The sequence below is a fragment of the Dreissena polymorpha genome, chromosome 13 (genome assembly GCF_020536995.1).
Source record: "Dreissena polymorpha isolate Duluth1 chromosome 13, UMN_Dpol_1.0, whole genome shotgun sequence".
NCBI classification, from domain to species: domain Eukaryota; kingdom Metazoa; phylum Mollusca; class Bivalvia; order Myida; family Dreissenidae; genus Dreissena; species Dreissena polymorpha.
The window spans coordinates 6,541,354-6,568,312 of record NC_068367.1 but is presented as its reverse complement, the minus strand read 5'-3'; the positions used below and the strand labels follow the sequence as shown (position 1 = coordinate 6,568,312).

Below are 26,959 nucleotides of genomic sequence, written 5' to 3'. Positions count from 1 at the left end.
GCAGGCTGTTCTGGTTTTATGCTGTTTGCACTTAGCCATTTTCAATTTGCTTCTGAGTGGGAAAGGATGAAGAAAAAAAAAAATGCAGTTTCCTTAATTCAGCTTCTGCTAGACTACACGAGCCTGAAGACATGCCTGTCCAAGTTCTACAATATCTCAGAGGAAGGGCTCAACATCTCTCTCATCCATGGCGCCAACATCTCCGTACAGAGTGATGTCTCCCTTTGTAATCCACATCTTGAGACCTTGCATTTCCCGGAGGTTAGTGACCGTTCAGGACATAGAATGAGCCTAGTCCTGGGAAAACTGGGCTTGATGCATATGCATAAAGTGTTGTCCCAGATTAGCCTGTGCAGTCCGCACAAGCTAATCTGGGACGAAACTTATCTGGGACGACACTTAACACATGCCTTTAGTCTAGTGTTTTCAGAGTGAGACTTGAACGTGCCTTATGGTATTTAATATTATTTAGGACATACAATTTCTATGCCCCTGGATCGATAGATCGGGGGTATATTGTTTTTGGCCAGTCTGTCTTTCTTTCTGTCTGTCATTCTGTCATTCTGTCCCAAAGCTTTACTGTACAGTAAAGTTTTGCAATAACTGTTGAAATATTGAACATAGCAACTTGATATTTGGCATGCATGTGTATCTCATGGAGCTGCACATTTTGAGTGGTGAAAGGTCAAGTTCAAGGTCATACTTCAAGGTCAAAGGTAAAAAAAAAATTGTCCCAAAACTTTACTGAACAGTAAAGTTTTGAAATAACTTTTTAAATATTGAACATAGCAACTTCATATTTGGCATGCATGTGTATCTCATGGAGCTGCACATTTTGAGTGGTGAAAGGTCAAGGTCATCCTTAAAGGTCAAAGGTCACCAAAAAAAAAAAGCTGCGCATTAGGGGGCATTGTGTTTCTGACAAACACATCTCTTGTTAATAATAAAGTTCTAGCAGTGATATTATAAAAACAAGTTTAGAATGGCCTTTGCAAATATAAGGTTATGATTTGTTGTCTTATCTGCTTTTATGATAAATTTCTGTAATTGTGTTACCCCATCAACACAGGGGCATTATTATGGGAGTCACTCTGTTTGGCAGTTGGCTTGTTTGTTTGTTTAAACAATGCTTGCACAGGGAGCAGGGTTATAAGATACACTAAGCCTTGTTCTGGAAAAACTGGTTTTAATGCATGTGCGTAGAGTGTCGTACTAGATTTGCCTGTGTAGTTCACACAATCTGATAAGGGCTGACACTTTCCGCTTTTACGATTTTTTTTTAAACCAAGTCTCTTCCGTTACAAAAATCCAGTTTAGGCCGAAAGTGTGGTCCCTGAGTAGCCTGTGCAGACTTTACAAGCTAATCAGGGTGACACTTAAAGCATATGTTTCAAGCCCAGTTTTTCTACAACGCGGCCCTTGATATCAGACAAAGCACTAGTTTTCAATGAAACAAACCACATTCCCTTGTTTATTTAAACTGTTATAAATAAAACTGTTGTCTTATAAGACAGTTTTCTTCACGGTCACTGCGTTTCATTCTCAGTACATCACCCTGTGTTTCATTCTCAGAACATCACCCTGTGTTTCATTCTCAGAACATCACCCTGTGTTTCATTCTCAGTACATCACCCTGTGTTTCATTCTCAGTACATCACCCTGTGTTTCATTCTCAGTACATCACCCTGTGTTTCATTCTCAGTACATCACCCTGTGTTTCATTCTCAGTACATCACCCTGTGTTTCATTCTCAGTACATCACCCTGTGTTTCATTCTCAGTACATTACCCTGTGTTACATTCTCAGAACATCACCCTGTGTTTCATTCTCAGAACATCACCCTGTGTTTCATTCTCAGTACATCACCCTGTGTTTCATTCTCAGTACATCACCCTGTGCGTGTGTGTGGCCCTGGTGAGCAGTGCCGTGTATGTGCACAGTTCGAGCATCGTGAAGCTTCTGTTGCTGCTAGTGCTGTCGGCCGTGTACCTCATCATGGTAGAGTTCGAGTACTACAGCATCTTTGACAACAGGGACATGATGCTTCGAGCCAATGTGGGGTAGGTTTGGTGGAGCAAGTTAATGGTATCACCTCTTTTTGTTTACCAGGTGTTTAATTGTTTAATTCGCATTCAACACAGCAGTATTGGCATAGAATTTTCTTTGCATTTAATGCGCATTAAATGGGCATTTCATAGACTTGAAAATGCAGGGAAAAAACTTTTAACAGACAATCGTGTATTTTGTCTGCATTTTCCTGCATTAATACACTTTAGTGCATTAAAAGTGTATTTCTCCTTGTGAAAAATAGACTCTACCATAAAATAAGTACACTTCAGTGCATTTTAAGTATGTTTTCAAGTGTTTTAAATTAAAACACTTGAAAACATACTTAAAATGCACTGAAGTGTACTTTTAATACACTTTTTTGTGGGAGTTGCAGAAAAAGTACAGAAAAAAAACGCAATTTTTGTTTGTCTGAAAAATTGTGGGAATTAAGACATTTATGATTGGATGATCAGTTAGTTTGATTGAAAGGTCGAGGTTTGTCAGTTATTCAAAAGCTGCATTTAAATATATATACACTTTTTATATATTTCACGTGGAGAACAAACTTTGCAGATCATGTTTCTTGTTTCAAAGAGTCAATTTGTAAAGCTTATCAAATGGATTCTCAGTTATCTTATTGGTATTCAATCTTTTATTCGGATGTTTACAAAAGAGATTCATGTAATTACAGTGCTTATATTTTCTGTTTACGAAATGTTCATTTAAATAATCTAGTATTTATAAGGATGTCAATTCAATACACATTCAAAGAAAACATGTTGTTTTTACTTTGACTTCGAGTAAATGATGCATTATCCCTTGTCAAAACACCTCATTGAGCTAGCAATTGACATATAGCTTGTTTAATCTATATTAACCCATTTATGCCTAGTGGACTCTCCCGTCCTTCTAAATTGGATCAATTTATTTCCAACATTAGGGATGTCTAGTATATTTATTTCTATATTTAGAATATTTCTTACAGAAATTGCTTTATGCAAACAGCGCAGACCCAGATGAGACGCTGCATCATGTGGCGTCTCATCTGGGTCTACGCTGTTTGCTAAGGCCTTTTTTCTAGACACTAGGTATAAATGGGTTTATTTTATGCTTGAGGGACATTGCACTTTTAGAGGATTCTTGCTCCACAATATTCCATATTTGGCTAAACTAATTGATTTACGTTCTGGGAAAACTGGGCTTAATGCATGCGCGTAAATTGTTGTACTAGTTAAGCCTGTACAGTCTATGACTTCACAGGCTAATCTGGGATGACCTTTTACGCTCGTGCATTAAGACCCATTTTCCAAGAATGCAGCTCAATTGGTTTAGCTTTTTTTTCAGATTGGAGCTGAATGCAAGTTCCACCAACATAGCCTTGAAATGGGAGACAATAGTGGTGCTAGTGGTGTTCTCATTTTTCCTGTTCATTCACGCTCAGCAAGTGGAATCCACTGCTAGACTGGACTTCCTCTGGAAAGTTCAGGTGAGTTGAACAAATATATCTGAGCTTCACTCTTGGAAAATGAAGCTTAATGCATGTGCAGTCCATACAGGCCAATCATTGACTGCACTTAATGCATGTGCAGTCCATACAGGCCAATCATTGACTGCACTTAATGCATGTGCAGTCCATACAGGCCAATCATTGACTGCACTTAATGCATGTGCAGTCCATACAGGCCAATCATTGACTGCACTTAATGCATGTGCAGTCCATACAGGCCAATCATTGACTGCACTTCGTGCATGTGTAGTCCATACAGGCTAATCATTGACTGCACTGTGTGCATGTAAGGTACTATTTGTTTAAAGGAAGTCATAAGACCTGGCATAAGACCCATGCTTTTGCATAACAAGATTTGCGTGATTTTGTATAGATTTTGAGTAGATCAACCTCCAGATTAGTGTTGAAGTTTTTCGACGTAGCTGTCTAACCCAGCTTTTCACCTTAGCTGACCTTTGTAAGCGTCCAATCAATTTGAATATAAAATTCTGCCTGTAGGCCTGAAACTTTTCGAAATACAAAACATGCAATCCACAATCAATTATCACATTTACATTAATATGCTATTCGATTGACTTTCTATTTTGGGGAAGTTAAGGGTATGAAAAGGGATACTACAGTGCATTTTGCAACTATGTTAACTGCCTGTTCAGCATAAAACAATATTATCTCTAATGATAAGGCTTGAGAGATAGAGCAGTTTCACACTCAACCCTTGACATCAATACAGTGTATGCCCCTCTCTATATATAAGATTGTCAGCGCCAGAGCGTTTGTACTTAAAGGCTGTGTTCTCATATTTAGTTATTACTACCATATTGCATTTTGTTCACTCGTATATTTTAGATGATATGAGTAGTGTTCTGAGAAAACTGGGCATAATGCATGTGCGTAAAGTGTCATCCCAGATTAGCCTGTGCAGTCTGCACAGGCTAATCAGGGACGACACTTACTGCTTTTATGGTATTTTTAGTTTCAACCAGTGATACACTAATCATCCGTACATATTTCAAATATTTATACGCGCGTTCTTTTAACAGACCTGTTTTAGTGGTTTTTCGGACATTCTTCTTGTGTTCTTTATTCTGTAACTATAGATGTCTGATCAAATATATCCAATAAAGCGAAATAAGCCAAAAAAAACTGGCGCAACACCCCGTAATTGATTTGTACGTGATGCAGCTAAGAACTTCTCAGATAAAAGGCATTCGCTATCTTTGATCTCATAGACATAATTTTTCATTGTTCATCAACTTCAACCACAATCAACGCTGTATATCTTTTTAAAAGATATTTCTTGTTTCTGTATAAAGTCAATCCAAGTTAATAGTAAGTCTATTTATGTATGTTTTATTTTGTTGCTAGGCGACAGATGAGAAGGAGGAGATGGAGAGCCTGCGCGCGTACAACCTGAAGCTGGTGGCTAACATCCTGCCTTTGCACGTGGCCCAGCACTTTCTGAAGAATGCAGGCAAGAAGGATGAGGTAGGGTAATGGGATGGATTGCTAAGGTTCCAGGAGTGGTTGCTAGGGTAGCAGGAAGAGTTGCTAGGGTACCAGGATGGGTTGCTAGTGTAAAAGGCATGGTTGCTAGGGTTCTAGGAGGGGTAACTAGGGTACCAGGATGGGTTGTTAGGGTACCCAGATGGGTTGCTAGGGTATCAGAATAGGTTGCTTGGGTATTGGGATGCGTTTCTAGGGTATAGAGATGGGTTGCTAGAGTACCTGGATGGGTTGCTTGGGTTCCAGGGTGGGTTTCTAGGTTACCTGGGTGGGTTTCTAGGTTACCAGGAGGGGTTGCTAGGGTACTGGGATGAGTTGCTTGGGTATCAAGATGGGTTGCTAGAGTACTGGGATGGTTTGCTAGGGTAGCAGGAATGGTTGCTAGGGTACCAAGAGGGATTGCTTGGGTACAAGGATGGAATGCTAGGGTACCAGGAGGGGTTGCTAGGGTACCAGAATAGGTTGCTAGGGTACTTGGATGGATTGCTAGGGTGCCAGGAGTAGTTGCTAGGATACAAAAAGGGGTTGCTTGGTTTCCAGGATGGGTTGCTAGGAAACCGGGATAGGTTGCTATGGTACCAGAATAGGTTGGTAGGGTATTGGATAATTTGCTTGGGTATTGAGATGGGTTGCTAGAGTACTAGGATGGGTTGCTAGTGTACCAGGAGTGGTTGCTAGGCTCCAAGAGGGATTGCTTTGGTACCAGGATGGGTTGCTAGCATACTAAGAGGGGTTGCTGGGGTACCAGGATGGGTTGCTAGGCAACATTTGTGTCAAAATAAATTGCACTCTTGGAAAAAAACTGGGCTTTATGTATGTCCGTAAAGTATTATCCAAGATTTGCCTGTGCAGTCTTCATAGGCTTATCTTGGACGACACTTTCTGCACAGGCTAATCTGGGATTACATTTTACGAATATGCATAAAACTCAGTTTTCCCAAAATGTGGCTCTTATAAACTTTAATGTTAGTAGTCAGATATCGTATAGAATTTCAGTGAGATGAAATTCGCATTCAAAGGTTTTTTATGTGCGTGTTTCAATTTGGAAATGAAATGAGTTGACAAGGAGGCCAGACTTGAAATGTAGGAATGACTTAATTATGATGTGATGATTTTTTGGACTTACCTGCAATATTAACTTAATTCCTGAAGTGCTAAAACATTAGCCTTGCTCTGAGAAATGGCACTTAATTAACCCTTTACCACTTAGATACGTAGTTCACCCTTTACCACTTAGATACTGGCACTTAATTTACCCTTTACCACTTAGATACGTAGTTCACCCTTTACCACTTAGATACATAGTTCACCCTTTACCACTTAGATACGTAGTTCACCCTTTACCACTTAGATACGTAGTTCAACCTTTACCACTTAGAATAATCAAAGACTTTTTTTACTAGATTCAAGTTTTTAAGGCTTCATTTCAAATCCTTAGATACTGATGAGTAACAAACAGCATAAAACCTGAACAGACTGCGAGTTACTCGCAGGCTTTTGTGGTTTTATGCTGTTTGCACATAGCCATTTTCACTTTGTTTCTTAGTGGGAAAAGGCTAATTCTTGTGTGCAAAGTGTTGTCCCAGATAAGCCTGCACAGTCTGCACAGGTTAATCAGGGAAAGCACTTTCCACTTCTTTTTAATTTATTGTTTAGAGGAAGTCTCCTCTAACAAAAATCTAGTGTAGAAGGAAAGAGTCGTCCCAGATTAGCCTACGCAGACTGCGCAAGCATTGCACCCTGTTTCCCAGGTCTAGGCTAAAATATAATAAAGTCTAACATAAGGACTGACCAGCATTGGCAGGGGTAACTAGGTACATGCTGCTTGAGTTGACAGGACATGTACTACAATGACTGCGAGTTTATGTGTATACTGTCAGTGAGCATCTCTCTATGAAAACGTAGCTAAATGCATGTGCTTTAAAATTGTCTCAGATTAGCCTTTGTACAGGCTTATCAGGGATGACATTCTCATTCTATGATATTGTTTGTTAAAAGTCTCTTTTAAATGAAAACCTATTCTTGGCAGAAAGTGTGGTGCTTGTGCGCACTGAACACGCTAATCTGGGACACGACTTTTAGCACATGCATTAAGCTCTGATTTCCCAGAACGCTACTCATATGGTGCTTGTTTTTACAGGACATGTATTACAATGATTGCGAGTTCACCTGTGTGATGTTCTCATATGGTGCTTGTTTTTACAGGACATGTATTACAATGACTGCGAGTTCACCTGTGTGATGTACTCATATGGTGCTTGTTTTTACAGGACATGTATTACAATGACTGTGAGTTCACCTGTGTGATGTACTCATATGGTGCTTGTTTTTACAGGACATGTATTACAATGACTGCGAGTTCACCTGTGTGATGTACTCATATGGTGCTTGTTTTTACAGGACATGTATTACAATGACTGCGAGTTCACCTGTGTGATGTTCTCATATGGTGCTTGTTTTTACAGGACATGTATTACAATGACTGCGAGTTCACCTGTGTGATGTTCTCATATGGTGCTTGTTTTTACAGGACATATATTACAATGACTGCGAGTTCACCTGTGTGATGTATTCATATGGTGCTTGTTTTTACAGGACATGTATTACAATGACTGCGAGTTCACCTGTGTGATGTACTCACATGGTGCTTGTTTTTACAGGACATGTATTACAATGACTGCGAGTTCACCTGTGTGATGTTCTCATATGGTGCTTGTTTTTACAGGACATGTATTACAATGGCTGCGAGTTCACCTGTGTGATGTACTCATATGGTGCTTGTTTTTACAGGACATGTATAACAATGACTGCGAGTTCACCTGTGTGATGTACTCATATGGTGCTTGTTTTTACAGGACATGTATTACAATGACTGCGAGTTCACCTGTGTGATGTTCTCATATGGTGCTTGTTTTTACAGGACATGTATTACAATGACTGCGAGTTCACCTGTGTGATGTTCTCATATGGTGCTTGTTTTTACAGGACATGTATTACAATGACTGCGAGTTCACCTGTGTAATGTTTGCGTCCATTTCCAACTTTTCGGAGTTCTACATTGAGCTCGAGGGCAACAATGAGGGAGTCGAGTGTCTGCGTCTGCTCAACGAGATCATCGCAGACTTTGACGAGGTATGAATTGTTTGTGTCTTGTCCGGGAAAAATGGGGCTTAAGGCATGTGGGTTTAGTGTTGTCCCAGGTGGGTTTAGTGTCGTCCCAGATTAGACTTTGCAGTCTGCACAATTATCTTCTAAAGGAATACCGTGTAGGCTGAAAGTGTTATGCCTGTTTAGCCTGTGTGGATTGCATGGCTACCTCTGTTTAGCCTGTGTGGATTGCATGGCTATCTCTGTTTAGCCTGTGTGGATTGCATGGCTACCTCTGTTTAGCCTGTGTGGATTGCATGGCTACCTCTGTTTAGCCTATGTGGATTGCATGGCTACCTCTGTTTAGCCTGTGTGGATTGCATGGCTACCTCTGTTTAGCCTGTGGATTGCATGGCTAACTCTGTTTAGCCTGTGTGGATTGCATGGCTACCTCTGTTTAGCCTGTGTGGATTGCATGGCTACCTCTGTTTAGCCTGTGTGGATTGCATGGCTACCTCAGATGACACTGCCTGTTTAGCCTGTGTGGATTGCATGGCTAACTCTGTTTAGCCTGTGTGGATTGCAAGGCTAACTCTGTTTAGCCTGTGTGGATTGCATGGCTACCTCTGTTTAGCCTGTGGATTGCATGGCTACCTCAGATGACACTGCCTGTTTAGCCTGTGGATTGCATGGCTACCTCAGATGACACTGCCTGTTTAGCCTGTGGATTGCATGGCTACCTCAGATGACACTGCCTGTTTTGCCTGTGTGGATTGCATGGCTACCTCAGATGACTCTTAACGCAGATGCATTAAGCCTAGATTTTCCAGAACAAGGCTCATCTAATTTTGTGTTGACGATGCTCACCAATTAAGCTCTGTAAATTTCAGTTTAGTTAACATTTAGTTTGTTATTAAAGGATGAACTAGGACCATCCCTGAAAAAATGGGGATGGTCTCTGTTTTCAATTTAGAAACATATTGTTTTGAGTGATATCTATTAAACCTTTTTCTGCTCCAAAGCCAATTGAAAATGGTTGCATGCAACCAACATAAAACCAGAAAAGCCATGGCGTAACTCCAGTAACTCGCAGTCTATTCAGAATTTATTCTGTTTGCTGCTCATCAATATTTTAGGGTTGGAAACTAAGCCTTCACAATGTGAATCTATTAAGAAAGGTGATCAATTTAATTTGATTTTGTAAGGGACTAGCCATGCATTATAATGTGTATAAGTGGTAAAGGGTTAAGTAAAAATAATAATTTTAATGACTGGCATGAATTCAACTCATATGGGTATAAAGTCAATGTAACTTATTTACTGTAATATTTTAACAGATCTTAGAAAACAACAGATTCAAGTGCATAGAGAAAATCAAAACCATAGGCTACACGTACATGGCTGCCAGTGGCCTGACGACGGAGACGAGCTTCTCTGACATGAGTCACGTGGTGGCACTCACAGAGTACGCCTTCAGTATCAAGGAACAGCTGAGTGAGGTCAACCAGCACTCCTTCAACAACTTCAAAATGAGAATAGGTGGGTACAGAACTGGCTAAACATCAACATGGCAATAGGTGAGTTCAGAACTGGCTAAACTTCAAAATGAGAATAGGTGAATACATGACTGGCTAAACTTCAAAATGAGAATAGGTGAGTACAGAACTGGCTAAACTTCAAGATAAGAATAGGTAAGTACATGATTGGCTAAACTTCAAAATGAGAATAGAGGAGTACAGGACTGGCTAAACTTCAAAATGAGAATAGGTGAGTACAGTACTGGCTAAACTTCAAGATAAGAATAGGTGAGTACAGTACTGGCTAAACTTCAAGATAAGAATAGGTGAGTACAGTACTGGCTAAACTTCAAGATAAGAATAGGTAAGTTCCGGACTGTCTTTACTTCAAAATGAGAATAGGTAAGTACAGGACTGGCTAAACTTTAAAATGAGAATACCATAATTACTCTAAGTTTTCTGACACTCTAAGTTTTGGGACACCCTCTTTTTTAGCGAAAATAATTATTTTTCGTGAGTCTTAATTTTTGGACATGCAGGTTTTCGTCCATAATTAATGTCCCTTAATTTTTGGAAAGAACATTTTACCGCGCTTTTGTACAGCTCTGTTTTTGCTTATCTTGCGACACTTTGATCATGGAATTTTACAACGGGTTATAAAACCTTGCAGATTCATGCCTGAGGGCAATAGACCATTACATTCGCATAATTAGGTAAATAACCATGTATCTCAGTACAAAGTGATGGATTCACCCAGCAGTTTTTGAAACAATGTCGTCCCATTAAGGAAGCAGAATGTTTTCTGGTTTTACCTTATTGTTATATATCATTTCAAGCAATAGTTAGCAAAGCTGAAGTTGTATTTATTTTGTTAAGCAAAAAAAGAAGATTTAATGACTAGAAACTTATTTAACATTGCGATTTTAGTGCATTTATTTCAATATACTAATAATTTGCGGACACCTTAATTTTTAGCTCGGCTGTTTTCAGAGAAAACCCGAGGTATTGTCATAGCCAGCTCGGTGTCCGCCCTCCACCAGCATTGTGCTTAAACCTATAACTTTGAAACTTCATATGTAGCTGCACCTTGATGAGTTCTACATGCCACACCCATCCTTTGGTTCAGTAGGTCAAAGGTCAAGGTCACTGTGACCTCTAATATAAATTTCTTCTGACAAGCTTTCATTTATTCAAAACTGCACCCACAGCCAAGCGTTGGCTCTTGCTATGTGGTGCTCTTGTTGTCTCTAAATTTTCGGACACCTGTAATCTTTGAATATTTTTCGTATCTTAATTTTCCGAGACGAAAAAAATTAAATAAGTGGCCGAATACTTAGAGTTATTACTGTGGATAAGTTCTGGACCTGACAACTCCAAAATGAGAATAGGTAAGTACTGGACTGTCTACACTTCAAAATGAGAATAGGTAAGTACATGATCAACAACTTCAAAATGAGAATAGGAAGTGCTGGACTAGCTGAACTTCAAAATTAGAATAACGGTAGGTAAGTACTGGACCAACTTGATCAGTTGGTACAGCTGTGGACTACAAATCTCTCAACAACTACAGCATAAGAATAGGTAAGAACTGGTACAGCTAAACTTCAATATAAGAATAGGTAAGAACTGGTACAGCTAAACTTTAATATAAGAATAGGTAAGAACTGGTACAGCTAAACTTCAATATAAGAATAGGTAAGAACTGGTACAGCTAAACTTCAATATAAGAATATGTAAGAACTGGTACAGCTAAACTTCAATATAAGAATAGGTAAGAACTGGTACAGCTAAACTTCAATATAAGAATAGGTGAGAACTGGTACAGCTGAACTTCAACATGAGAATAGGTAAGAACTGGTACAGCTAAACTTCAATATAAGAATAGGTAAGAACTGGTACAGCTAAACTTCAATATAAGAATAGGTAAGAACTGGTACAGCTGAACTTCAACATGAGAATAGGTAAGAACTGGTACAGCTAAACTTCAATATAAGAATAGGTAAGAACTGGTACAGCTAAACTTCAATATAAGAATAGGTAAGAACTGGTACAGCTAAACTTCAACATGAGAATAGGTAAGAACTGGTACAGCTTAACTTACACATGAGAATAGGTAAGAACTTGTACAGCTAAACTTCAAATGAGAATAGGTAAGAACTGTACCAACTAAACTATAAAATGAGAATAGGTAAGAACTTGTACATCTAAACTTCAAATGAGAATAGGTAAGAACTGTACCAACTAAACTATAAAATGAGAATAGGTAAGAACTTGTACATCTAAACTTTAAATGACAATAGGTAAGAACTGTACCAACTAAACTTCAAATGACAATAGGTAAGTACTAGATCGCCTTGCTCAGTTGGTACATCAATGTCAATGTAATCTCTTTCAACAACTTCAAAACAAGAATATGTAAGAACTGGACTGACTTGTTCAGTTGGCAGAGTGCTGGACTATGAAATTGAGCGGCGTTCTTGGAAAACTGGACTTAATACATGTACATAAAGTTTTGTTACAGATTAGCCTGTGCAGTCCGCTCAGGCTGATCAGGGACTTTACTTTCTGCTTTTAAAGTATTTTTCGTCTAAAAGTAGGAACTAATAAGCTTAAATCTAGTTTACAAGGAAAGTGTTTTCCCTGATTAGCCTGTGTGGACTGCACAGGCTCATCTGGGAGGACTCTTAACTGACATGCATTAAGACCAGTTTTTCCAGAATTAATCAGAGGGTATCATTCTGGTTGGATCACCTGCCTGGCAAATAACTTGATTCCTTGATTCAAGTAGGGCAGTTTACAGTTACTGGAATAACCCTTTCCCCCTAAGAAGCAAAGTGAAAATGGCTATGTGCAAACAGCATAAAACCAGAACAGCCTGCGAGTAACTCACAGTCTTTTCAGGTTTTATGCTGTTTACTGCTCATCAGTATCTACGGGTTGGAAATGAAGCCTTTAAAGAAATGAATCTAGTAAGAAAGGTCGTCAATAAAATTTTATTTTCTAAGAGACTACAAGCACATAAAAATACATAACTAAGTTGTAAAAGGTTAAATAAGACATGAACAGAAACTGACAAAAAAACAACACCAAATGGAGATTCTAACTAACACATCAGCAGGAACCTTTAAAATAAACGTAGGTTTAGATTTTCCATAACTTAAGAATTGATTAATAGGGTAAAGATGTGCGAGCATGTCAATTTGCTTGATATAATAATTATTTTAGAAAATGACTTGTTGTTAAAATTGCAATTTCCTGTATTATACTGCTTATGAATAATTACTAGTAAATTTTGAATATCACTTGAATTATATTTGAGTCTATCTAGCTCTGGGAAAATTGCATTTAATGACGAGGCAAAAACCATTTGAGCCCCTTTCTGGAAACACTGGGCTTGAGGTGTGTAAAGTGTCCTCCTAGATGAGCTTGTGCATTTTAATTATGCTGCAGGCATGAATGTGGGTCCAGCCGTTGCTGGGGTGATTGGTGCTAAGAAGCCTCACTATGATATCTGGGGAAACACTGTCAATGTGGCCAGTAGGATGGACAGCACAGGAGTGCCAGACTGTATACAGGTACGTCACATTGGTAACACGGTAACAAGCATTCCCAAGATCAAATTATAGCAATCTTAGGTTCTAAATAAGGCATTTTAAAATAAATTAAAGGAATTCTTAAAATCATATTCAAGCAATATTTAGCTCAAAAACAATCATTCTAAGGCTCAAATACCAACATTTTTAAGCTCAAAAAAGCATTGTTTAGCTCAAAAAACAAGCATTCTTATGCTTATATACAATTATTCTTTAGCTCAAATACAAACATTCTTCCGCTTAAATGCAAGCATTCTTCTTAAGCTCAAAAACAAGCATTTTTCAGGTCAAAAACAAGCATTATTAAGCTCAAATACAAGCATTATTCAGCTCAAATAAAATTATTCTTCAGCTCAAAGGCAAGCATTCTTCAGCTAAAATACAAGCATTCTTAAGCTCAAATTAAATCATGCTTCAGCTCAAAAACAAGCATACCTCAGTTCAAATAAAAGCATTCTTCAGCTTTAATGCAAGCATTCTTGAGCTCAAATAAAATCATTATTAAGCTTTTATAAAAAAAAATATTGTTAAGCTCACACAATAGCATTCTTAACTTTAAACATCAGCTTTTTAGCTCACCTGAGCACAACGTGCTCATGGTGAGCTTTTGTGATCGCCTTTTGTCTGTCCTAAGTCGTGCATTGTGCGTCGTCAACATTTGCCTTGTTTACTCTCTAGAGGCCACATTTATTGTCCAATATTCATGAAATTTGGTCAGAAGATTGGTCTTAATGATATCTTGGATGAGGGCCAAAATGGTTATGTTTGTTTTAAAAACGTGGCTGCCAAGGGTCGGGGCATTTTTCCTTATATGGATATATATGGCTATAGTAAAATCTTGTTAACACTAAGTGCGCACGTGGGCAAATCGCATTTACTCACCGTGCAACCCCTATAGGTATAATTTTGTAAATAAATATGATAAGTAAATAATTTTTCCCATATGCACACTATTAAAACATGTTGGGTGGAGCGTGTCGGCAGATGATGCTTTCCCGTAGTGTAGTGTAAACAGTGCATGGTGCCCGTTAAATTACAGGAGTTTTAAATGAATAAGTTAGGAGATTTTAATTTACCCATGAATGCAAACCAAACCAAACGCAAACATAAAACCAACGGTGGCGGTTTTTCCCTTGTCTATCGCATGCTCTCATATATTCTTTATATTATTTGGTTTTTAGTGGATGATATTTGATATATATGGGCGATGAGTAAACAGTCTAATTTAGGAAGGAAGCTGTATACCTACTATGCAATTTGCTAGATTCTCACTCACTGCTCATAAATCTGGTTATTAGTGTGTGTGTTTAAATTGATTTAACTAATACTGTTAACACTAACCTAACTGACTAACATGTCTTGTCTTGAAGTGGGGCGTTTCCTGTATCCCGCTCGAACCCCCACTAACACCTCTCCTGGGTCGGAGAGCTCAATAAAATCATACCCAATTCAGCAAACAAACTATAAACAAAAATGCATAAATGGCAATAATTATGATAATGATAATAATAATGGTGGTGATAATAATGGTTATGATGAGAATGATGGTTATGTTAATGTTGGTGATGATTATGATGCTGGAGTTAATCATGCTGATGATAACAATACTAATTATGGTTATAATATGACAAAATTTATACACTTAACAAAAATTATACTTAATCGTTTATCTATTTTATATTATAACGGATCTACTATCTACTATGATTAACGTTTCTTATTAATGTAATATAATTCTCCTTTTTTTATTTCTATAATTTTTTTTTTTTTTTTTTTTTTTTAATACCAGTGAACAAGGTCTCATTGGCCACCGTGCACTGGTGTATATGTATTAAAAAAAATAAAAATAATAATAAACCTTCGGCGAAAAACCCGAGCAGTTGGGGTAAATTTGACCTACTTTGATTTAAAATTAAAATATTTTCCCCTGAAAGGTCACAGGGGCAGGTCCGCACATATGGCAGTCGTGAAGACGCAGCGAGACCTGTAAATAAACTCTGACATTCACACACTTGTTAACACTCTAGAGGCCACATTTGTTGTCTGATCTTCATGACACTTGGTCAGATGATTCATCCCAATAATATCTTGGACGAGTTCGAAAATTATGCCGGTTGGTTGAAAAACATGGCTGCCAGGAGGCTGGGCATTTTTCCTTATATGGCTTTAGTAAAACCTTGTTAACACTTTAGAGGCCACATTAATTTTCTGATCTTCATGTAACTTGCTCAGAAGATTTGTACCAATGATATCTTGAATGAGTTCAAAAATGGTAACCTTTGCTTGAAAAACATGGCTGCCAAGGGGCGGGGCATTTTTCCTTATATGGCTATATATGGCTATCGTAAAATCTTGTTAACACTCTAGAGGCCACATTTATTTCCAATCTTCATGAAACTTGGTCAGAAGATTCATCCCAATAATATATTGGACGGGTTCGAAAATGATGTCGGTTGGCTGAAAAACATGGCCGCCAAGGGGCGGGGCATTTTTCCTTACATGGCTATAGTAAAACCTTGTTAACACTATAGAGGCCACATTTATTTTCCGATCTTCATGAAACTTGCTCAGAAAATTTGTCCCAAAGATATATTGGATGAGTTTGAAAATGGTAACCTTTGCTTGAAAAACATTGCTGCCAAGGGGCGGGGCATTTTTCCTTATATGGCTATATATGGTTATAGTAAAACCTTGTTAACACTCTTAGAGGCCACATTTATTGTCCAATCTTCATGAAATTTGGTCAGAAGATTGGTCTCCATGATATTTTGGATGAGTTTGAAAATAATTATGTTTGCTTGAAAAACATGGCTTCCGAGGGGCGGGACATTTTTCCTTATATGGCTATATAAGGCTATAGGAAAATCTTGTTAACACTCTAGACGCCACATTTATAGTACGATCTTCATGAAACTTGGTCAAAAGATTCATCCCAATAATATCTTGGATGAGTTCAAAAATGATGCTAGTTGGTTGAAAAACATGGCTGCCAGGGGCGGGGCATTTTTCCTTATATGGCTATAGTAAAACCTTGTTAACACTCTAGAGGCCACATTTATTTTCCGATCTTCATGAAACTTGGTCAGAAGATTTTTCCCAATAATATCTTATTATCTCAGGTGAACGACTTTGGGCCTTTCAGGCCCTCTTGTTTAAGCTAAAGTGCAAGACTTCTGAAGCTCATATACAAGCATTGTGACGTCCAATTTTAGTCTTAAATATTTTACCAATTTATATCAGAGCTTTATTTAACATGAATTAGTATTGGTCAATATTTAAGCATTTGTCTCCTAAAAAGTTAAGCTGAAATGTAACCAATATTGTTCCTTGTCAATATTTATAAAAAATTTACCAATTGAAATAAAAGCTCAAATGTAACAGATATTCTGATTGGTCAATATTTAAAGAAATTAACCAATGGAAATCAAAGCTCAAACATACAGATTTTCTCATTGGTTAATGTTTAAATTGAGACTTGTCTATAAGAATTATACCAGTACACATTATATGATTATTTGCATTTAACATATTGGTTTGCTAACATAATTCACACACTTCCAACTGCGCAGAGTGTGAAATCCCCTCAGTAATGTCAGTTTCAAGATCAAACTGCTTGATTTTAAGGACATTTCTGAGTTAAAGATCTCTTGTAATTGTCCCATCTGTGGTAGGAAAAAAGCTCTTGTCTATAAATCCATTGTTGCTGTTGTTGATGCCAGGTGACGCAGGACATGTACAACATCCTCGAGCCCCTTGGGTACGTACTTGATTGCAGGGGCATGGTTAAAGTCAAGGGCAAGGGGGAGATGGTGACCTACTTTCTTGTGGACCGGCCTGTATACAGCTGAACTACATCACAACCAGCGAGTGTACCAGTCTCTATCTGGAGAGACAGCTGTGTATGAGCCACAGTCTGGGAAGACTAGGCTTACTGCTTATTTGTGTGTCAGCCCAAATAGTCAGGGACGACATTTTCCGCTTTTATGGAATATTTCGTTTAAAGGAGATCTCTTCTAAACGAGAATCCCAGTGTAGGTGGACAGTGCTGTCCCTGATTAGCCTGTGTGGACTGAACATCTGGAAAAGCAAATGCAAAAAGACCGGTTTTCAGAGAATGTGGCACATATAATGGATTGGATGATGCTTATCTGCTACTGTGTGACCAGCAAGTTGTTATGTCAAGGATAGAGTGCACTTTATCACATTCTATATGCACCATGAGTGCCTGCTAGTTGCTTTATTCTCTATACAGCCTGCTTTACAGACTTGAACTGCATCAGGACTCGCGTCATACATATGTGCCTGCTAGTTGATATATCATCTTAGATGCTATGTTGCAAGGTATTTGCTTTATAATATGTTACCCAGAGATTGACAGTCAAGTGTTTGGAAGGTGCTAAAATATTTGGCAAAGTATATGAACAGAAATCCATCATTTTATATGTCTTAATTACATAATATTTTTCAAGGTAAAGTTTGCAGGGGTGTGATGGATATGGTGTCAGCCGTGGGACCAAGAGTTCCTGGGTTCGATACTGGATTTAATCAAAATAACCTTGAATCCTGTACTTGTAGAGGGTTGGGAAGTGTATCTTTTGCTTTATCTTTACTATTATGAAATCATTACTTATATCAATATATGTTACATTCCTTTTAAAATAAAGTTAACATAATACCACTTTCCTACTTAGAAACCAAAGTGAAAACGGCTATGTGCAAACAGCATAAAACCAGAACATCCTGCAAGTAACTCGCAGTCTGTTCAGGTTTAATGCTGTTTGCTGCTCATCTGAGTATCTAAGGTTTGGAGATTAAGCCTTAAAAACTTGCAAGAAACTAGTAAAAAAGTTCTTAAACTAAATGTAACTTTCTAATGGACTACAAATGCGTGAAAACACGTATCTAAGTGGGACAGGGATACATAAACTTCTTCTGGCAGAAAATTGTTCTTGAGGCCAAGTAACTGTGTGACTAATAATGTGGTCACTGTTGGTTTTATTGTTTTTTAAATAAAAATAATTATTGTAAAGTGCCTATGAAAGCATTCTAGTTTTCATTATAAGGATCATTTGTACATTTATCTTTTTATTGTGTCAGTGTGTGAAAGGAATATTGTTTTTTTTTTAATTTTTGGAAATGTAAATATGATGACAATCAGGGTTGTGCAATGTTTGTTGTTTTTAGCTCGGCTGTTTTCGGAGAAAACCCGATGTATTGTCTTCGTGTCTTCTGCCGTCTGCGTCGTGCTACAACCTTGACATTTTGCTCTCAAATCAAGTTCTTCAACCTACAACTTTGAAACTTCATATGTAGATGCACCTTGATGAATTCTACATGGCACACCCATTTTAGGGTCACAAGGTCAAAGGTCAAGGTCACTGTGACTTAAAAAAAAATAAATAAATAATTCTGACAAGCTTTCATTTATTTAAAAACTGCTACCTCAGCGGAACGTTGGTACCTGTTATGCGTTGCTCTTTCTCTTTCCACCTTGTTATTTTGATCTATTGTACAGTATATGTCTATAAATGTTTTGCAAAATTGTTTTTTTTTTAATATTTAGTTTAAAATTTTCAAAATTGTTTTCAACTCTCGGATCATTTAAAAATTTTCAATGCACTTACAAGGGACATTCTATCTAATTTTAGTTAGATTCATTGCTTTGAAAGCAAGTGTGTTTATAAGAAATGCATTTAATAATAGATTTTGTTTGAAAATGTTAGGTGACAATGGCATTATACTCTACTAATGCTTGATGGACTGTGACTTGAAAACCATTAGTGCAGGGCTGGTGTTCACAAAACCACTTAAGCAAATCTTAACTTAAGCTGTTCTCAGACTGTCAGCTCTAATTTGCTGTATGAAATCCAGCTCTAATTTACTGTATGAAATCCAATGTTTGCTAAATACAAAAGAACGAACTGTTGATTATTTTAGCAATATTTACTTCTTCACAACATGGTATTAAGAGATGAAAATATATATGAACGGAAATTGAAGGAATTTTATTAATTTAGCCTCGATCTTTGAAAAGGGGGTTTAATGCATGTGCGTAAAGTGTCATCCCTGAATAGCCTGTGCAATCCACACAGGCTTATCAGGTATGACACTTTCCGCCTCAACTGGATTTTCATCAAGAAGAGTATTTCTTTAAACGAAAAATACAATAAAAGCAGAAGTTTCTTCACTAATTAGCCTGTGCAATTAATCTGAGACGACACTTTAGGAACCTGCATTAAACCCCCTTTTTCACAGAGAAAGGCTGAATTCTGTTAGGTTTAACCTTAGGAGCTCTATGATCTTCGTCTGTACAGCATTTTGAACTACTCATTTGTTTCAAGCTTTCCCACTCAGAGGCAAAGTGAAAATGGCTATGTTAAAACTGCATGAAACCAGAACAGCCTGCGAGTAACTTGCATTCTGTTAAGGCTTTATGCTGTTTGCTGCTCATCAGTATCTCAGGTTTTGCAATGAAGCCTTTAAAACTTGAATCTAGTAAGAAAGGTCTGTAATTAAATTTAACTTTCTAAGGGACTACAAATGTGTCAAAATACGTATCTAATTGGTAAAGGGTTAAAGCTTTCACAGTATGTACCATATATCAGAAGTTTGTTAAATATGCACACCCTCTAAATACATAAATATATATCATGGATGTTGATACGTTTATTGAAGAATGTACATATTTATGATAAGAAACATAGCTATCAGTTTTTAAATTATCTACCAACTGTGTGGTTTGTGATCTGACTTCATTAGTGTGTTTTTGATAGATATCACTGTTGAAATCAAACATACAGATTTCAGAGACTCTTATCATAGAGCAGTTATATGAGGTTACACTATATTTCTTTTTATTATTTGTTTGTCTTATTCAATATAACTTTGTTGTATACAAACATTTTAAGTGATCGATTTTAATGTAATCATTTTACATCAGAAGAATTTTTTATGCCCCCGGTAGGGTGGCATATAACAGTTGAACTGTCTGTCAGTCAGTCTGTCCGTCCGAAAACTTTAATGACCATAACTTTTTCAATATTGAACGTAGCAACTTGATATTTGGCATGCATGTGCATCTCATGGCGCTGCACATTTTGAGTGGTGAAAGGTGAAGGTCAAGGTCATCCTTCAAGGTCAGAGGTCAAATATATGGCATCTGTCCGTCCGTCCGAAAACTTTAACATTGGCCATAACTTTTTCAATATTGAAGATAACAACTTGATATTTGGCATGCATGTGTATCTAATGGAGCTAAACATTTTGAACGGTAAACAGTGAAGGTCAAGGTCATCCTTCAAGGTCAAAGTTCACATATATGGCGTCTTTCCGTCTGTCCGAAAACTTTAACATTACTTTTTCAGTATTGAAGATAGCAACTTGATATTTGGCATGCATGTGTATCTCATCAAGCTGCACATTTTGAGCGGTGAAAAGTGAAGGTCAAGGTCATTCTTTAAGGTCAAATATCAAATATATGGCGTCTGTCTGTCCGTCCGAAAACTTTAACATTGGCCATAACTTTTTTCAATATTAAAGATAGAAATTTGATATTTTTTATGCATGTGTATCTCATGGAGCTGCACATTTTGAAAGGTGAAAGGTCAAGGTCATCCTTCAAGGTCAAAAGTCAAATATATGGCATATATCTGTCCATCCGAAAACTTTAACATTCGCCATAACTTTTTAATGCCCCTGGAGGGTGTCATATAGTTTTTGAACTGTCCGTCAGTCCATCCGTCTGTCTGTTGGTCAGTTAGTCTGTCGGTAAGTCAGTCTGTCCGTCTTTCCGTCTGAAAACTTTAACATTGCCCATAACTTTTGCAATATTGAAGATAGCAAGTTGATATTTGGCATGCATGTGTATCTCATGGAGCTGCACATTTTGAGTTATGAAAGGTGAAGGCCAAGGTCATCCTTCAAGGTCAAAGGTCAAATATATGGCTTCAAAGGGGCGCAGAAGGGGGCATTGTGTTTCTGACAAACACATCTCTTGTTTTTTTTTTCATTTTTTGGTTAAATAATGTCAGTGTATTTTTATGTCCCCCACTATAGTAGTGGGGGACATATTGTTTTTGCCCTGTCTGTTGGTCTGTCTGTTGGTCTGTTGGTCTGTCTGTTTGCGCCAACTTTAACATTTTGCAATAACTTTTGCTATATTGAAGATAGCAACTTCATATTTGGCATGCATGTGTATCTCATGAAGCTGCACATTTTGAGTGGTGAAAGGTCAAGGTCAAGGTCATCCTTCAAGGTCAGAGGTCAAATATATGTGGCCAAAATCGCTCATTTTATGAATACTTTTGCAATATTGAAGATAGCAACTTGGTATTTGGCATGCATGTGAATCTCATGGAGCTGCACATTTTGAGTGGTGAAAGATCAAGGTCAAGGTCATCCTTCAAGGTCAGAGGTCAATTATATGTGGCCAAAATCGCTCATTTTATGAATACTTTTGCAATATTGAAGATAGCAACTTGATATTTGGCATGCATGTGCATCTCATGGAGCTGCTCATTTTGAGTGGTGAAAGGTCAAGGTCATCCTTCAAGGTCAGAGGTCAAATATATGTGGCCCAAATCGCTTATTTTATGAATACTTTTGCAATATTGAAGCTAGCAACTTGATATTTGGCATGCATGTGTATCTCATGAAGCTGCACATTTTGAGTGGTGAAAGGTCAAGGTCAAGGTCATCCTTCACAAGGTCAAGGTCATCCTACAATGTCAAACATCATATAGGGGGACATTGTGTTTCACAAACACATCTTGTTATTATTTATATACAATGGTATATCTTGTTAAGTTGAAATGGCCTGGAATGCATGTGATGTGGTTGTGTGTAGGTATACTTCATAAACATATTTGAGACAAAAACGCATCAAGTTGAAATGTCATTTCAGAATATTTTAAAGCTTAATTAGTGACATAGAATTCTCAATCATTTATAAAAAACAATACTTCACTGTTTTATGTAAATGTTTACATAAGAACTGACAATGGAATTTTTATTTAAAAGCATTTTACAGGCAGCTTTCTACTCAAAGAAAATCAGCTAATTGCAATTCAGCCTTGCTCTGTGAAAACAGAGCTTAATGCATGCGCGTAAAGTGTCGTCCTAGATTAGCCTGTGCATTCCGCATAGAATCATAATGGAGTACACTTTCTGCTTTTAAGGCATTTCTAATTGAAAACTAGTCTGATAAAATGAAATGAAGATCTCAATATTTTTATTTTTAATTGATTGATTGATTGATTGATTAATTGACTTTGATCCATTTGTTGATGATTGATAGGTTGATTGATTGATTGAATGAGCGATAGAACGGTTGGTTGTTTATTGACCTAAGTCAGTCCAGTCTGTTTCTAGTCCTATTCTTGCACAGCAAGCCAAAACTTTACATATTTTACATATCATGTTCTTGTTACAACATGTCTGTGATTATATTAATACATCATTGTTTTTTAAGAATGTACATAAATTGTTTTGTTGTTGTCTTTACCAGTATACATTCTGAGTTGTCTCATTTGTTTGGGAGCCAAAACACTTAATTTATGATACTCCCTCTGGGAACACAGGCTTAATTGCATAAGCTTAAGGGGCGTCACAGATTAGCCTGTGCAGTCTACACATGCTAATCAGGGACAACACTTTCAGCCTTAACTGGATTTTCGCTAAGAAAAGGCATCTTTAAACGAAAAATACCATAAAAGCAGAAAGTGTAGTCCGTGATTAACCTGTGTGGACTTCCCAGTCTAATCAGGGACGACACTTTACGAGCATGCATCAAGCCCCCTTTTCCCAGAGCTGAGGTTCACAAATAGATGTACCTACCGATTTGTATCCTGTTATTGGTTTACCTCGGACCAAGTGTGTAACTGTGTCTTAAAACCTGTATATTTCTTTGCCAATAAATTTTATAAGACGTTCACGTTGATGTTGTGACTGCTCTTTCCTGTACGACTTTGACTGTTTTGTTCACATATTGTTATAAATAAATGGTTAATAATAATCTCTGCAGTTGGTTCTTGAAATCATGTTCCACATATGGTCCCCGCTATGTGAAAAAAGGGCTAAATGCACGTTAAAAAAAGTGTTGTCCCAGATTAGCCTGTGCAGTCCACACTGGATGGTGTCTCTTCTTATAGGAAATATGGTATAGGAGGAAAGTTCAGTACCCAATAAGCCTGTGCTGAATACACCTGTTAATCTAGAATGACATTATATGTGCATTGATTAAGCCCCATTTTCCCACAGCGCGTCTCATAACTTTTTGTTGGATTGCCATCACGGATAATGAGGTTTGCAATACTTCCATGCTTGAATATGTACCTATAAATAAACAATAAGGAAGACAGTGCACACAAACAATTTCGTTTTTATACGCCCGTCTATGACGGGACGTATTATGGTATACCCCGCGTCCGTCTGTCCGTCCGTCCGTCTGTCCGTCCGTATGTCTGTTAATGTCGTACGCTACGTCAAATATCCTTTGACAGATTTTCTTCAAATTTTAACACAATCTTAATATTGATAAACCCTGATCCCCTTTCGTTTTTGACGGAATTCTGAATTGTCGTTCCAGAGTTATGGGACTTTGTTCGTCAAAATTTCGTGATTTCATTGAATGTCCTACTGTAGCTATATAAAAATGTTAAAGTTGTTATAACTTTGGTATGCTTGGACCTAGAGTCTTGAAACTTGACATGAAGGTTGGCCAGAACTAGTAAGTAACCACTGGACATTTCAAGGTCATTCATTTGAAGGTCAAGGTCACTGTGACCTTGAATGTAAAAATGTTAAAGTTGTTATAACTTTGGTATGCTTGGACCTAGAGTCTTGAAACTTGACATGAAGGTTGGCCAGAACTAGTAAGTAACCCCTGGACATTTCAAGGTCATTCATTTGAAGGTCAAGGTCACTGTGACCTTGAATGTAAAAATGTTAAAGTTCTTATTTCATGTTATAACTTTGGTATGCTTGTACCTAGAGTCTTCAAACTTGAAATAAAGATTGGCCAGTACTAGAAGATGACCACTGGTCATTTCAATGTCATTCATTTGAAGGTCAAGGTCACTGTGACCTTAAATGTTAAAATGTTAAAATTGTTATAACTTTGGTATGCTTGGACATAGAGTCTTCAAACTTGACATGAAGGTTTGCAAGCACACTTAGATGACCACTGGTCATTATAAGGTCATTCATTCTAAGGTCAAGGTCACACAAGGTCACTGTGACCTTAAATGTTAAAATGTTAAAATTGTTATAACTTTGGTATGCTTGGACATAGAGTCTTCAAACTTGACATGAAGGTTTGCAAGCACACTTAGATGACCACTGGTCATTTCAAGGTCATTCATTCTAAGGTCAAGGTCACTGTGACCTTAAATGTTATTGTTGTTCATGTATCCTACCGTAGCTCAAATATCCCCCGATGGATTTTTTATACGCCCGTCTATGACGGGACGTATTATGGTATACCCCGCGTCCGTCTGTCCGTCCGTCCGTCCGTCCGTCTGTTAATGTCGTACACTACGTCAAATATCCTTTGACAGATTTTCTTCAAATTTTAACACAATCTTAATATTGATAAACCCTGATCCCCTTTCGTTTTTGACGGAATTCTGAATTGTCGTTCCAGAGTTATGGGACTTTGTTCGTCAAAATTTCGTGATTTCATTGAATGTCCTACTGTAGCTCAAATATCCTTCGATGGATTTTTTTCAAATTTCAACACAATCTTAATATTGATAAACCCTGATCCCCTTTCGTTTTTGACGGAATTCTGAATTGTCGTTCCAGAGTTATGGGACTTTGTTCGTCAAAATTTCGTGATTTCCATGCTCATGTACTTATAAAATAAACCATGTATTCAAATACAAATAAACTGAAGTAAAAAAATTATTCAAAGGGTTATTTATTACCTTACTACTTCATTGGCGAACGACGGGCGTATCATGCGCTCATGGCGCAGCTTTTATTAACACTTGTTGTGTGTCAAATTTGAAGTAGACTCCTACAACTGTGACAAAAACGTCACACAAAGATAGGTTCAATGTTCAGCTGTAAGGCAGATAAAGCCTGGACAGGCAGCAAGATATGAAATGCGTTTTCACCCAATTAGGATTTTCCGCTGTGAACACGACATGGTTGCTAAATAGCCATTTTACTAGTATTTTGATGAGGCAATTATAAATTGCTGTGTATCATTCTTGTACAAATATTTTGGCATGTTGATTTCACTCAGCATCAACTACTTGTAACAAGGAAATGTAGCACAAATGGTTTCAATGTAAAAAGGCCAATGTGTTGGCAGAAATGTTCAATTCATATGTACATAACAACTTATTTTCTGTGCTTAAACGCTCCAATTGTTGTGGGCATTGAGTTTATATCAGTAATGTGTTTCCGGATCTTGAGTCTTGATCAGGCCACCACGGTAATACAAGACCACCAACAATTTATGCCTCACCTTGATTTTCTGTAAGAAGATGCGTCTTTTAACCCTTTACCTTTTAAATATGTATTCTGAAGCATTTGTAGTCCCTTAGAAAGTTTAATTTTAGTTAGATGAGACCTTTCTTTCTAGATTCGAGATTTAAAGGCTTCATTTACGACCCGAAGATACTGATGAGCAGCAAACTGCATAAAAACCTGAACAGACTGCGAGTTACTCACAGGCTGTTCTGGTTTCATGCTGTTTGCACTCAGCCATTTTCACTTAGCTTCTGAGTGGGAAAGAGTTAAACAAAAATACTATAAAAGCTGAAAGGGTCCTACCTAATTAACCTGTGCTTAATGCAAATGCTAATCTCGGACAACACTTTACATACATACATGGATTAAACCTCAAAAAGTTAACAAAGAGCAGCACAAACATGCTTTAAACCAAGTTAACTAAGAGCAGTACATACATGATTTAAACCTAGTTAACTAAGAGCAGTACATACAAAAATTAAACCTAGTTAACTAAGACCAATAGGTACATGAATAAGACCTAGTTAACTAAGAGCAGTTTATACATGCATTAAACCTAGTTAACTATGAGCAGTACATGAACAAATGAAACTTTTTAATAAGGAGCTGTACATACAAGAATTAAACTTATTAACTAAGAGCAGTACATATTTGAATTTAACCTAGTTGACTAAGAGCAGAACATACATGATTTTAATGTAGTTAAATAAGAACAATATGTACTTGAATTAGACCTAGTTAACTAAGAGCAGTTTATACATGCATTAAACCTAGTTAACTAAGAGCAGTACATACATGAATTAAACTTGTTAACTATGAGCTGTACCTAAAAGAATTAAACCTAATAAACTAAGAGCAGTACATACATGGATTAAACCTAGTTAACTAAGAGCCGTACATATATGAATTAAGCCTAGCTTTTACCTAAGAGCAGTACATACATGCATTAAACCTAGTCAACTTAGAGCTGTACATACATGAATTAAGCATAGTTTTTAACTAAGAGCAGTACATACATGCATTAAACCTAGTTAACTAAGAGCCGTACATATATGAATTAAGCCTAGTTTTTTTTACTTAGAGCAGTACATACATGCATTAAACTAAATTAACTAAGACGTACATGTATTAAACCTAGTTAACTAAGAGTAGAACATACATGAATTAAACATAGTTAACTCAGAGCAGTACATACTTGATTTTTACCTAGTTAACTAAGAACAATA

At 37.3% G+C, this 26,959-nt stretch overlaps 1 protein-coding gene across 4 annotated transcripts in view; it reads left to right on the top strand.

Annotated features, from left to right (window-relative positions):
• The window catches only part of LOC127854424 (adenylate cyclase type 6-like), a 71,827-nt gene extending 46,667 nt beyond the window's left edge, over positions 1–25,160 (top strand). For 3 of the 4 annotated variants that reach the window (XM_052389451.1, XM_052389449.1, XM_052389450.1), the window contains exons 13-20: positions 103–261; positions 1,885–2,060; positions 3,394–3,535; positions 4,922–5,041; positions 8,045–8,191; positions 9,484–9,685; positions 13,114–13,238; positions 16,976–25,160. In XM_052389451.1, coding sequence (XP_052245411.1) covers positions 103–261; positions 1,885–2,060; positions 3,394–3,535; positions 4,922–5,041; positions 8,045–8,191; positions 9,484–9,685; positions 13,114–13,238; positions 16,976–17,104 — 1,200 coding nt within the window. In that variant the 3' untranslated portion in view covers positions 17,105–25,160. Of the gene's footprint in view, positions 1–102; positions 262–1,884; positions 2,061–3,393; positions 3,536–4,921; positions 5,042–7,719; positions 7,892–8,044; positions 8,192–9,483; positions 9,686–13,113; positions 13,239–16,975 lie in introns of those variants that run through there. The other variant, XM_052389452.1, reaches the window with a different exon arrangement.
• The last annotated feature ends 1,799 nt before the right edge of the window (positions 25,161–26,959 follow it).